This window comes from Helicoverpa armigera, chromosome 23, assembly GCF_030705265.1.
Source record: "Helicoverpa armigera isolate CAAS_96S chromosome 23, ASM3070526v1, whole genome shotgun sequence".
In the NCBI taxonomy this organism is placed as follows: Eukaryota; Metazoa; Arthropoda; class Insecta; order Lepidoptera; family Noctuidae; genus Helicoverpa; species Helicoverpa armigera.
Window position 1 is genome coordinate 8,760,434 of NC_087142.1, and position 12,806 is coordinate 8,773,239.

A 12,806-nucleotide genomic window follows, 5' to 3' on the forward strand; every position below is an offset into this window, starting at 1 on the left:
GGTTGAGGCAGCATGCCTTATTCTTACATACACCTCTATCTGACATCATCTCTTAAGAAACATTCTCCAACAACATCATCTTTCACACAATACACCCACCATTTCCTTGGTCCCCTTCCGCTACATACATCATGAAGCTGTCTCCACAAATTGTTGGCACAGTCCAAAATGCCACCAGTTCTGCCATGTTCTGAATATTTCCACATAATGTGATGGCGTTACGTAGACCCACGGCAATGCAGTGAAACGCAAGCCGCCGTGCCATGTGAGGTCGTTCAACCCTTTTAAAATACTGGCAATTCTGTTTAAGGGTTTCGTTTTGGTGGGGGAGAGGAGCGATTAGCGTTTTTGACCGGCTTAGAGATCTGTAGATAAGGTTATTATGGTATGAGCTTATTTAAGTTGTTGTTAATCTAAGGGCCATATTTAAATGCTTCTCAGATATAAGGCAAAATTCCTACCATTCGGTTTCACTCTGATAACTTTCGCAAAACCATGAACTGCCCTGTTGTGGCTACAAAATACCCTCATCTATGTTTGATGGCAAAATAGTGCACTATTAAGTCCCTCTTCCATACACTATACTCCTGAGACTTTTCGAGACAATAGGCGTAAATTCTTAACCGCTCCGTGTATCACCCTGTAATGAGCCCAAAGGTGCTAAATTATTACTTTTTATCGATCCAAGGCAGGCATTTTTATATGCCTAGTTTTGCCTAGGCCGGTAAACGAGTAAATTGTTTGATGTCTATCTACAGAAATAAATAATGAATTAACTATGTATGTAAATAGTGAATTCTTACCTATTTTATTTAAATTGGCTGTTTGATTTCTATTGGATTCATTATGCGGTATTTTCAGTGTACTGGATGGCATTATAATGGTACCTGAAGAAATGTTATGTAAAACACAAAAGTAAATGCTAAACTACATCACATTATTAGGTATATATAAAGAAATAAATTAACTGTCATACTCATAGCGAAGACGAAATCTTGAACTTGTATCATTTAGGAAGACGCTAAAGTGTCTAGGTACAGTTTACAAGCATAATCCTCAGGGATAACTACCAAAACTCCCACTCTGGCGTTCCATTGTTTCCTATTTACAGGATAGGTTCAATGACCAATCTTTTCGAATATTATTACCTATCTATGATTAGAATTACACTAGGATTTGGCTCGCGAAACTCTTATTTCTTTCTCACACTTTTTTATGAATCTCGTGGCTACCCAACATAAGACGCGGCAGGCACGAGGATAAGTGACCATCTAATCATGTCGGGATCCTTTATTTTTGGGAAGGCAAGAGTCCCGGCTGTCATTTGAACAACTTTGGCAGACGTAACTGTTGTCAAAAGCCAGAAAGTCTGATAACCAGTCTTACCTAGAGGTTTTGGATTGCCCAGGTTACTGGCTTAAGGAGTTCAGAGGCATACTCTCCATGTAGAAACTTTATCATGAACAAGTTGGGTGAAACAGCGACATCTATTACAATTCTTTTAAACATAGTCCATTAACATCAATTAACATAATATTCACTTGGACTGTACTATGTAACTGTACCTATCAACCATCTGTGTGATCATACATATGTTTTGACTTGATTTAAGCTTGTCGTAACGTAGAAACGCTCCGTATTAAAAAATGGCGATCACCCAAACAAAAAAAGCAAAAATCAATCATTTTTTTTAAGTTTTTTTTTACCTAGGAGTAACAAGTTACCTAGGTAACTGGGTTGAAGAGGTCAGAAAGGCTGTCATACTATATAAAGCACTGGTACTCAGATACATCCGATGAAGATTTTTTGTAAATAAACGAAGGAAGTTTACACTAGGAAATTATCGTATAGTTACAAAATAAAACAAAATTACAAAACAAGCTTTATTTGTCATTACACTTTGTGTTTTGTTGCAGTTTGATGCATCACTTGCGTTATTACCTAATCTAATCATTAGACTCCAACAAAACATTTTATAATTATAATTATTTACATATAATTCACATTGAATAACATTTCGATTATACTTTACAAATACAATTTTAATTATTATAATTTAATAAAAAATATTATTGGAAAACAAAACAGTAAGGATAAATAATTTATATTTTAGAACGATAATTATAAATAAATATTTAGGGATAATTTTAACACATTTACTACACACAAGAGATTGATTTAAATTTAAAGCTTTGAACAATATAATTTTAAATGTAATATCACAAAACGTGGCAGATTATTTACAACAATTTTTATTTTTATTTAACTTAATCTTAATTAATTCTGGCTAATAGAAGCTAAATGGTTAAACAATGTCCACATACAAGATTATTTTAAAATTAGCTTAACAATAGTTTTTGAAATAATGAGATATTTCTGTAAACATAATTATTTTAAGTACAAAATACAAGAAAAACTTAATTTTTATAACAGTTGTGCTATTATCCATTTATTTTACTTATAAACCTACCACTTCAAAGATGCATTTAAAATAATGTCACACTTATAAGCTTCTAAAATTTCTATACAGTGAACTCTAAAATTAAATTCCATTTTATGACAAAAACATAATTATTACTAAAATAAAATACAAATAATTAAATCATTCACAATAAATTATTATTGTATGTACAATAATTGTTATATTTTTCTACTTTAGGCGTGTGATAAATTCTTGAAAGTGTTTTCTACATTATTATTTCAAAAATGAATTTATGATTATTATCTTTTCTTTATTTATAGTTATTTTTTTCAAAATGCCGACGAAAATATTTATGACATCATTATTTTATTAAGGTACACAATTTTGAACATGATATTAGAATGATATTTTTTTCTATCTATGTTTAATTTTAATAATTATTAATAAGTAAAAAATAAAATAATAATCACGCGTTTCCGGAAGCAAAAAATATAAAAAAAGGACTTAATTACTATCCGGCATAGCTCAGTTTTAGAATAAAGAGACGTTGTTACATTATATTATTATTATTTTTTCATAGATTTTCTTAAATGCTTTAAAGCGTAAGCCTTTTGCCCGCCAAAAGTCGTTATTTATTAATACTGGTCTGATTTTAACCCCTCCCCTATATTTGCAGCCTTGTAAGGTAATTGCACTTTCCTATTTTCGCTAATGCTCTATTGAAATGTTATTAGATAAGAATACTGGAAACACTATCGGTTGAAAGGTCAAAACTTTATTTTACTTCTATTTTAAATAGTTTGCTCTTTAAAAAGATCAGAGGCCAAATGGATTTTGTCTTCAGAACTACGTTAAACGTTGGATTTACATTAACTGACAAATTGTATCAGCCCATTCTAAAAACAATTTTATTAATACAAGAAGGTAAACCATAGATGAACCTATAATGAGCATAATTATAGTTTACTCACAACCTTCCAATATTAGGTAAACGTTTCAACCGATAGCAAATAGAATAAGTTATTTTAGTGTCAGATACTCGAGTTTAGTAGATAGATCTTGATAAAATTCAAAGGCTACAGAAATATGACATAGTCATTAGAGGATAATCACGTAAATACTACGAGAAGACTACGAAGCCCCAGGCAAGAACTACGTAGTGACTACGCAGACCCATGCAAGGAGTACGTAGCAACTACGCAGCTACTACGCAGAACCATGCAAGAACTACGTAGCAACTACTAGTGGCTACGCAGAACCTAGCAAAGATGTCGTAGCAACCACTTTAGATGTAGTATTTACGTGAGAACCATGTAGTGACTACGCAGAACCGCGTAGTTCTACAGCTGTGCGTAGCCTGCGGGGTTGCGGGGGGAGGCGCGGCGGCGGGCGGCTGAAGCTCGGCGTCAGAACACATCATCGCTCGGATCATCATCCAACTCGCATAACAGTTTGCTGCTGTAAAAGAAATAATAAAAAAGCTTAGTAAAATATAATTTATTTTCTTCAATTAGAATATTTCTGCTTGATTTATTTTACTGGTTATTAGAATTTAGAATAGAAAAAAGCACATTGAGAAAATATTTTAATTGGAAAGGATTTGAAAAATCATAATTGGAAGGCAGAACAGTCATTTATTTACCTGGAGTTAAAATTGAAATTGGAAGGTAAAAATAGTACAGTAGTTTGGAATTCAAAAGGCGAAATTATTGAAGGAAGTATTATTGATGTTTTTTTTTCTACTACATAGCCTAAAATATATAAGTTGTGCTACAACAATATTTGCATTAACTATATAAAATCCTACTTTGCAGTGTTTTTTCCGTGGGTGATATAGAAAGGCCATTTTCTAGGACAAAAGTACCAGTGAACATTTTGATGAAATAAAACTATGAAAATTGTAATTAAATGGTATGTTATCCACACAGCACAGTGAAAAGTTCTAATATAAAACGTACTTGTTAAAACTATAATCCATTAAAACTACGATGTTCCAACACCATACTTGAGGTAGGACCTGAAAGTCCAGTAATTTGCACTATTTATGTTTAAGTTACAAAAAAACACCGTCAGAAATCAACAAACAGAACATTATTGTAGTACAGTAAATAAGTCTCGTCAATACCCATTCATTTCCAAACCAAATGGCATTAATTATTCTCTTGATAAGCTCTTGCAATATTGCACGTGATACAAAAGAAAACATAACTTATATGAAAAAAAAAACTGTGGTAGTTTCCGACAGTACAGTACAGTAAAAATCTACGCAAAAGGTAATATCTAACAAGAATACTTACTCTTCTTTACTCGCGAAGGATTCGGCGTGCACCCGTCTGTTACACGCCCTGTCGCAACAACGACAGTGCCAATACGCGAGCACACTCAGGCTGAACACGAACACCGTCGTGGGCAGCACCAGGGCCAGGATCAGCCCCCTCACCGTCGACTCCCACGAGTACCTCGCCACCACCAGGTCCGACCTCGTCAAACTATAGTAGCAAGGAAAAATCTTCGGCGCCCTCGGACCCGCATAATCCGTCGCAAAAACCGAACAATTCACTCTCGGAGGATACCCACAACCTTCAGGGTTTATCAGAAACTTCAAATCAGTCTCGTCCCATTCAGTCGGCACTGGTGCATTCTCTACAAACGGTCTTCTAGATAAATTTACACGTATCTTATGACATTTAGTGTGGGCGGTCGTGCATCCTTCTCTGCACGACGCCCAGGTGCAATTAGTCAAAGTTTCAGCGTGAACGTGTTCAGATACGGAGCAGATACCAGCTTCCGGTACGAACTCTGCTAATATCGTCTGTATAGCAGGCTCGACGACGAAGGGTATCAAGAAGAGGAAAGCGAAGACTGCGAGTATGGCTGACGTTCCAAGACAGAGCGATGTGTAGAACTTGAATCTTTCAAAAAAGTGGGTTAGAAGCTGCTCCCTCGTTGGTTGTTCCAAAGACTTGAAGTCTGGGCTACCTGGTTCGGCAGACGCTCCCATAGGTAACGTCGACCTTTCTGAGGCTGCTGGTGATAGGCTCGCCCTGGATCTGCTCATAGTAGACATCTGGAGGGAGTGTCAGCCAGTTGAAAGCATTGCAAGCAGGTTAATCGTCTCTTAGTGAACTAGCCGGACCCTCACAAAGGAGGGGAACGCCTGGAACAGATACAATTTGCAAGTTAATAAAAATATTATAGCAACGCAATGTTTTGCAGAGATGTAAATTCATAGAGACAGTATTAAGTAAATTCAGACGTGATTACAAAAAATATGTTTTGAGTCAAGACCACTAAACCTTACAACGATTTACTACAGACTGAAATCAAATCCATCAAAAGTCTTAGGTGCTTAACTGGAAATGTTTTCCGCAAATCTCCCAAATTATCGCATTAAGTCTGTTACTTAAAATATTCAGCACAAAAACACCCTGAGTCACGAAACTATGTCAAGGGCATTACCTACGTATTTTGTCGTTGGTGCTATTGATTAAGCTAAAACAAGAGTGTACGGACTTTTGCTAATGTATTATGCATTAACATTGATCCCTGTATTTTTCTAGCTAAAGGTTTAGAAGCTCAGATTTAATTATGTAATAGTAAACGCCATGGCACGAATGAACATAAGTATACGTTTTAAATAATGTGGTTTAGTTGAATCTTTAAAGTAGCATTAAGGATTAATATCTTTATCTCACGTGACTGATCTCAGAGTGGAGAAACAGGATCGTTTGGATGCAATTGCATATCAGCCTGACCACCAGCGCAACCCTTAAATCTCATCTTCGCGTCATCACCAACTTCAATGGTCCGTTGACACAACATCAGAGTTATACAAGACACCACAACCAGCACTGTTGGAAGCACCAAAGCTACTAAGAACTGGCGATAAGTAGTTTCTAGATCAAATCGGGCCACAACTGTGTCAGGGCTATTCTCCATGTAGAAGCAAGGGAATCTTGCTTTAGCGTTGTGGTCAGTCCCATCACGACCATAATCTTTCAAGAATTCTTTGCATTCATCAGCCAGAGTATTAACACATCCTTCCAGGTTTATCATCAAGCGGCTGTCATTAGCTAGAGTCAGTTCCACTTCCGATGGAGCGATCACTCGATTTGGTGTTGCTCTAGATTGATACAGGTATTGTAAGTATGTAAAGTTTGTCAGATCAGCGATATCAGTGCGAGGCAGCAAGGCAGCGTTAATACAATCAATAGCAACTACTCCCTGAGTTCCATTGTGAACCGCATGACATGACAACATCAGAACTTCTTCTCCAGAATCAGTCCAAACTATTTCACCTTTATCTTCTTGAACTAATTTCGCACATCTTGCTAAAAACACTCTGTCCCCACTTAAAACTATCACGTTTTTGTTACGGGTAGGAATGTCAACGCATCTGCGGTCACAATTGTACGGTGTTCTTATCCTTCGACAAGTGCCTCTGTTACACGAGAAAAGTCCATGTACATCTATACAAGTAATCTTCCCTCTTCTACCAGAACATTTTAATGGTGGATCCGTTTCTCTGAAGGCGCACTCGAAGGCGTCTGTTATGTTGATACATTTCCCTTCAGTACAGTTGAATGTACCAGTCAAGTTTTTACATTCATCCCTGATGCAATGGTACTTCTTAGCGTTTTCCTGATCGATACCGAAGCAGGTTTTGTTGGCCGCACTTCCACATTCAGACAAAAGTAAAGATGTTCCATTCTTCCTGACGTTGACGTAGATCTGGATGCAGGCGCCGGAGGTCTTGCTGAGGCACCATTCACCACAGGATCCCCAGTCACAGTTGTCTTTGTTAATCGCCCGTGTTGTTGTGCACATAATCGGGGTAGGATCGATTCCGGACGCGATGGCTCGAGTGTAAGGCATGTAGATAGCCACGGTTAGGTATACTAAGGACACTGCACTGAGCACTGCTGTCATCTGACAGATGCATATTGTTCCACATATTTTAGTGTCCTGTGGAGGAACCACGAGATCTTCGACGGGTGTCGGTTTCGGCATGTCGTCGACTTCCCACCCGCGTTCTATGACCACTGACGTAAATGTTGCTTATTTGCGCATGCGTAGTGGCGCGATCGATTTGACGCTGCAGTGCGGACAACTTCGGTGGTAGGGACTTTTTTTATAAACATGTCAACGTCCGGAATGTATAATTATAAAATATGTACACGCAATGGTTTGAATGAGGCGATCTCATGTGCAATTTATATTGAGAGCACTGATGTTGATTAGAGTCTAAATTTAGAACGGATGTTATGTACTGAATGGGAAGATAGTTTGATCATTTAAAGGACTCGTAAACAAAGTATGCGTCATAGTTCTGAGCTAGATATTTTCCACTGTAGTTTGACACTAATTATGAAATTCTTATGCTTATGAAATATTTTATCTCGTATTTTAGTTAGCCTAATAGCAATCAGTCGCAATCAACAGGTTTTTGTTATATTACACTATGTTTATAATTTTTACACATAATTTCACTAGGTATACCACAATTTTCTAGTATTTCTTGATACCTTGATCATTTCATAGTGAAATTCTATATTTCTCGGATTAAGCCCTTATGAAACCGCTTCAGGTGACGTTACTTACATTTTACGGCATTATTTTTAATTATACTTATATGTACTCATTATTTTACATAAAATACTCTTTCCCCAATCATTATTTTATAGAATTGATACACACTCATGATAAAACAGTAAATTGACACAGTAAAATTACACTTACCAAGCAAACACGCCACTCGATCTTCGATACCAAAACAATCAATAGAAAAACGTTTAAAACTACTAAAATACCAACTTCTATAGTAAAACCGCACCTTTTAGAAAACTTGAGTATTATTGTTTTATCACAGATGATCTTAGTTTAATTTTTATTGTTAAAAATGTACGTTTTTCGCGTTGCTGTGTGTTATTCTCTACTGGTGTGAAGTTGGTCAGAGATGGGGCTGCGCAATGCGGAGTTTCTGTACCAGACTGAAGTTGGGTATTGTCTGTTTACTGCATACAAGCTTGGGGCTAAGTTTATGAAGTTTTTTTTTTTAAACATAAAGTTTTTTAGTTTCTCTAGAATTATAGTAGTCATAATAATTATGACGATGGAGTATTGGATGCTTTTCTATAATGAAGAGATGTATCAGAAAATTTGAATAACAGTTTGGCTTTAATTTTATTTTGTTCTGTCATTACTTATTTATGGCATTTTAAGGACAAGACGCTTTTAGTATAATAGAACTAATTTGTAACATTTATACAGACACTGAAATACCCAATTTTTCAAAAGGTTCGATAGGCTGTTTCAAAAGTGTAAGGGCTCGTTTGAAGCAAGGGCGATTTTTGAGTGGAACTACATTATTCTTTAAACTTTATATCAAAACATGCTTTTATGCCAATTTAGAAATTTCCAACTTTTCAATAAATACACATGTTTTTAACTAGTGCCTTGTACGTTTAGGATCAGGACAATATGAGTAAAAAAACATTTTAAAAAAGCATTACTCACCATTGACAAATCCCACAACACAAACACTCAAAGCCATCACAAAAATTTCCAATTACCGACACAATTATTATTTTCCAATTTAAAATAGGAATTTCCAATTAGTTCCAAAATTCATTTGTTTACATTTTTCACCTCGGAACCGGAACACCGTTTTACCGCGATGTCCAAAAGTTTATGTTTTTAAGGTTAAAGTTGGATTTCTTTGCGCATGCGTAGTGGAGTGCCAAATTTTCTACGGTTGTATTTACTTGGTTTGCAACGTTTTCATCGACTTTCTCCAAAATATTGCAGTTGGAAGATATATTGGTATTGATGTGGTGTTTGAAGATATTTTTTGTTTGGGTTTGTAATTTGTTTTTGGGTTTTGTAATTTGATTGATTGTTATTTTAATTATTGAACAATTTTTTTCATAGTTCAGATTGTTCATTCAAATAAAATAAAATAATTTTTAAATGCAGTCAATTAGGCACATATGTATTTACAAGTTATAAAAAATTATATAAACTGAAAGTTTAAAAATAGTAAAAATCGTCTAGTTGTAATAATCTATATTACGTCAGTCAAACAACTGTATATTTTTAATGATTTAATTTACAGAAACATCTTCTATTATTGACGGCCTACGATCTCCGGCGTACATTTCCACTGAACTTTAACTCCCCCACTCAATCAATTTCATAGAAACTGCTGCACAATTTAAACGTAAAATTTAATACCGACACGAAGCCAGTAAACTACAATCAAGATGGCCTCCATTACAAACGTAGGCCGATAACAGCCTATTTGCAGTAATCTAGAATCTAGACGTTTACTATAAAATCTTCCTTTATAAGCTAGCATTTTACCCACGGTTTCATCCTGCATCCTAATGGAAATATTTCCGACACCTGTATAAAATCCCCGATCGTCGATGACTTCTAAATGACGTCATTTCATCAGCTCTTTTTTAGTGAATGTGTGACAAATAATATTCGATTTCATAATGATGAGTTTCTCAACTATGTTCACAATTTTTAGTGTAGGCGCAGTCTTCTATCTGCTGTCATGGCAGAAGAAGTAACATTTTTCTACTCACTACTTTCAACAAAATGGCAAACTGTAGTTCTCTATTAAACTATTACAAATACTAAGGAAGTATTACAAATATTAAAATACTGAATCCTACTGAACTGGTAAAATGGACCTTGTAGAATACTGGATAAAACCATTTTGATGTGTAACGCATTGACAGTGTTTACAGATTTTATTAACTAGATTGGTCTAGTCTGTAATACAGTGGAAAGATCCTAACGCAATTGGCAGTATAGTGTAACTGGCTTCCGCCAGCGACTTCACCGGCGCCCCGTGGGAACTACCTGGATAAAAAGTAGCCTGTAGCCTTTCACGATAAATAGGCTATCAAAAACGAAAATGATTCATGATGAAATGATTTTGCAACGTCTCGCTGTCCCTGAGATTAAGAATTTCAAATGAAATGAAAATCAATGTTGGAAATGATGCACCCGTGCATCGAAGAACTCGTTAATGTCTCTTTGGCTACGTCGAATGGCCTTGCCATCGTTTTATGGGAATCAGGGAATATTGTTTTGTACCTCATATTATGTCTTGTACTAACATCAGACAGATCTCCTAAGAGAAAATAGACATCGTGGATGATAATGCGTCTGATTGCCAATAAAACAAATGACATTAATACATATTATAATAAATAACGTTTTTTTGCTTTGTTTTAACTTCCTTATTCCTTAGAACTATAGCTATTAGTAAATGTCATCAACAATGGCTATTACCCACATCTGAGAATGTATATGTTACCTTTAATTTCCCTCACGTTTTATTGATGCCGACTTATCATTGTTGAATGTTTTTAACACTGTGGGAACTAGTACCAAGGGCTTGTAAGCCTGAGATTGATAAGCAAACTATAACCTTTTATATTCAAATCAAAACAAATATAAAATAGTTAATTAAAACTTGGCTGCAAAACAGCACTTTTTGAACGTCAAAAAACAAAAGACTGTCCCTAAAACGCCCATCCATCACAACTTCTTATGTGTTTTTACTGGGAAGAAGAAGTGGCGCAACAAACTCCCCAGCAACAACATAAAATCCCTACTAATATTATAAATGCGAAAGTAACTCTGTCTGTCTGTCTGTTACGCTTTCACGTCTAAACTAAACCACTGAACCGATTTTACAGAGGTTTGGTACAGAGATAGAGTTGACCTTGAGAAAGAATATAGGATAGTTTTTATCCCGGACTTTTGAAGAATTCTCTTGGAAACGCGACATAATAGAGCCGCGAGCGGAAGCTCGTATTACTATATAGATGATGATTAGCCTACTCTCATCATCTGTCTAGCCTTTTCCCAACTTAGTGGGATTCCAGTCTAAGAAGATACAGCTGAGTATCAATGTTCTATAAGTATGGAGTGACTGCTCATCTTAAACAGCTTGTTAGCTAGAAATCGTTGGCTAATATAAGCACAGTAATATCCTATACACTTTTTTACAGAGAAATATTAATAAAAATAACCTCACTTTTCCATTTTTAATCTCAGTAAGGTAGTAACATTGAAAACTCAAGCCAAACTAGTTTTTACATTATATATATTTGCTTTTAATTTTATAGTTTATGCTATAATTATAACTCTTCTACTTTATAGGTACTAAAAAGCCTGATATATCGTTAAAATACCTACATCTTTTGAATAGCAATATACTAGAATCTTTTATAGAGATACAATAACTATATATTTTATCTATGTGCCTTTCATCTTAATAGGTTTACCCGTTTTACTCGAATAGCCTAAAAATATATACTAATATACTAAGTTACTTTTTCCTGTATAATATTAGAAGGGATGAAATACTTTGAAGAATAATTCCAATAGTTAGAATAAAAAATAAGGAAGAAAGTGGCAATGCATCCAGCCTGTTGGGTTCACTCTCAGGTGACAGTGATGAGAACCAATTTTTCGGTGCCCCTTATAAGTTCTAAGTTTCTTTTTTATTTAAATACAGATTTAGGACAATGCGCGGTAAGTGTATTTGTAAGACCTTATTGTGTTTAGAAAACTAGTATAATGAAAAATGATGAACAGTTGGTGTAAATAACGAAAATAAAGCCATTATTTAGAAAGAAAGTGAAACGTAGTCAAAAGTAAGTGAACAACAGAGGGCATAAGGGTCAACGTACAACATAAATCAGCAGGTCGGACGGTTATTGCATTATGTCGTTAGACTGATTGTTCACTCGCAATTTATCAGTTAGTGGTAAGGGTCTTAACATACTGGATCCGTTTTTTTAAATTTTTCATTTTTATGACAAAAAAAAAACGTAATACCCAATATTACGTTTTTTTTTTTTTTTAATTTTTGCGTGGCTTGCATGGAAGTATCTTAGCAGATTGTGTGCACAGGTGGATTGGTAGATGCAAGGATAACCAATTTAGGTGGGGTTACATTAACAACAATAGATGCGCACAAACAATGTAGCACTTTCTGTTACCTGATTTTCCTCTTTTTGGAATGTCGTACTTGGGTACACACTTAACTTTAGGACTGATGAAAACACGTATGAGCTTAGCCATAATTTTAAAGACCCCACCAAGATAGATGAAATCTACGAGAGGTAGGGATAAGTTAAATGCGTCAGACAATGGCGTCAAGCATCTTAATCTTTGTGGTCCAGCAGTGGACCAACATGGTCGACTAAAAACAGATAAATGTCGTCATACTAAAATTAATGACGCAGGCATATAGCGGGCCTAGTGATCTTATCACTAGCAAAAAATAAATTCTTAAGCACTTAAAGGGCAAGTATTAATTTTATCTGTCGTGTAGTTTTAAAAGGCACCTCTTATG

General features: G+C 35.3%; 2 protein-coding genes across 2 annotated transcripts; both read right to left on the reverse strand.

Moving 5' to 3' along the window:
• Positions 1–1,869: 1,869 nt before the first annotated feature.
• Positions 1,870–5,489, reverse strand: LOC110374054 (protein tipE). Its single transcript, XM_021331600.3, has 2 exons — positions 4,720–5,489; positions 1,870–3,880 (listed from the first exon to the last, which is right to left on the reverse strand). The coding sequence occupies exons 1-2, from the start codon at positions 5,487–5,489 to the stop codon at positions 3,829–3,831; spliced, it is 822 nt and encodes a 273-aa protein (XP_021187275.1). The 3' UTR covers positions 1,870–3,828.
• Positions 5,490–6,127: 638 nt separating this feature from the next.
• LOC110374053 (uncharacterized) lies at positions 6,128–7,934 on the reverse strand. The gene has a single exon (XM_021331599.3). It carries the CDS (start codon positions 7,430–7,432, stop codon positions 6,128–6,130), a length of 1,305 nt encoding a protein of 434 aa, XP_021187274.1. The 5' UTR covers positions 7,433–7,934.
• Positions 7,935–12,806: the final 4,872 nt, after the last annotated feature.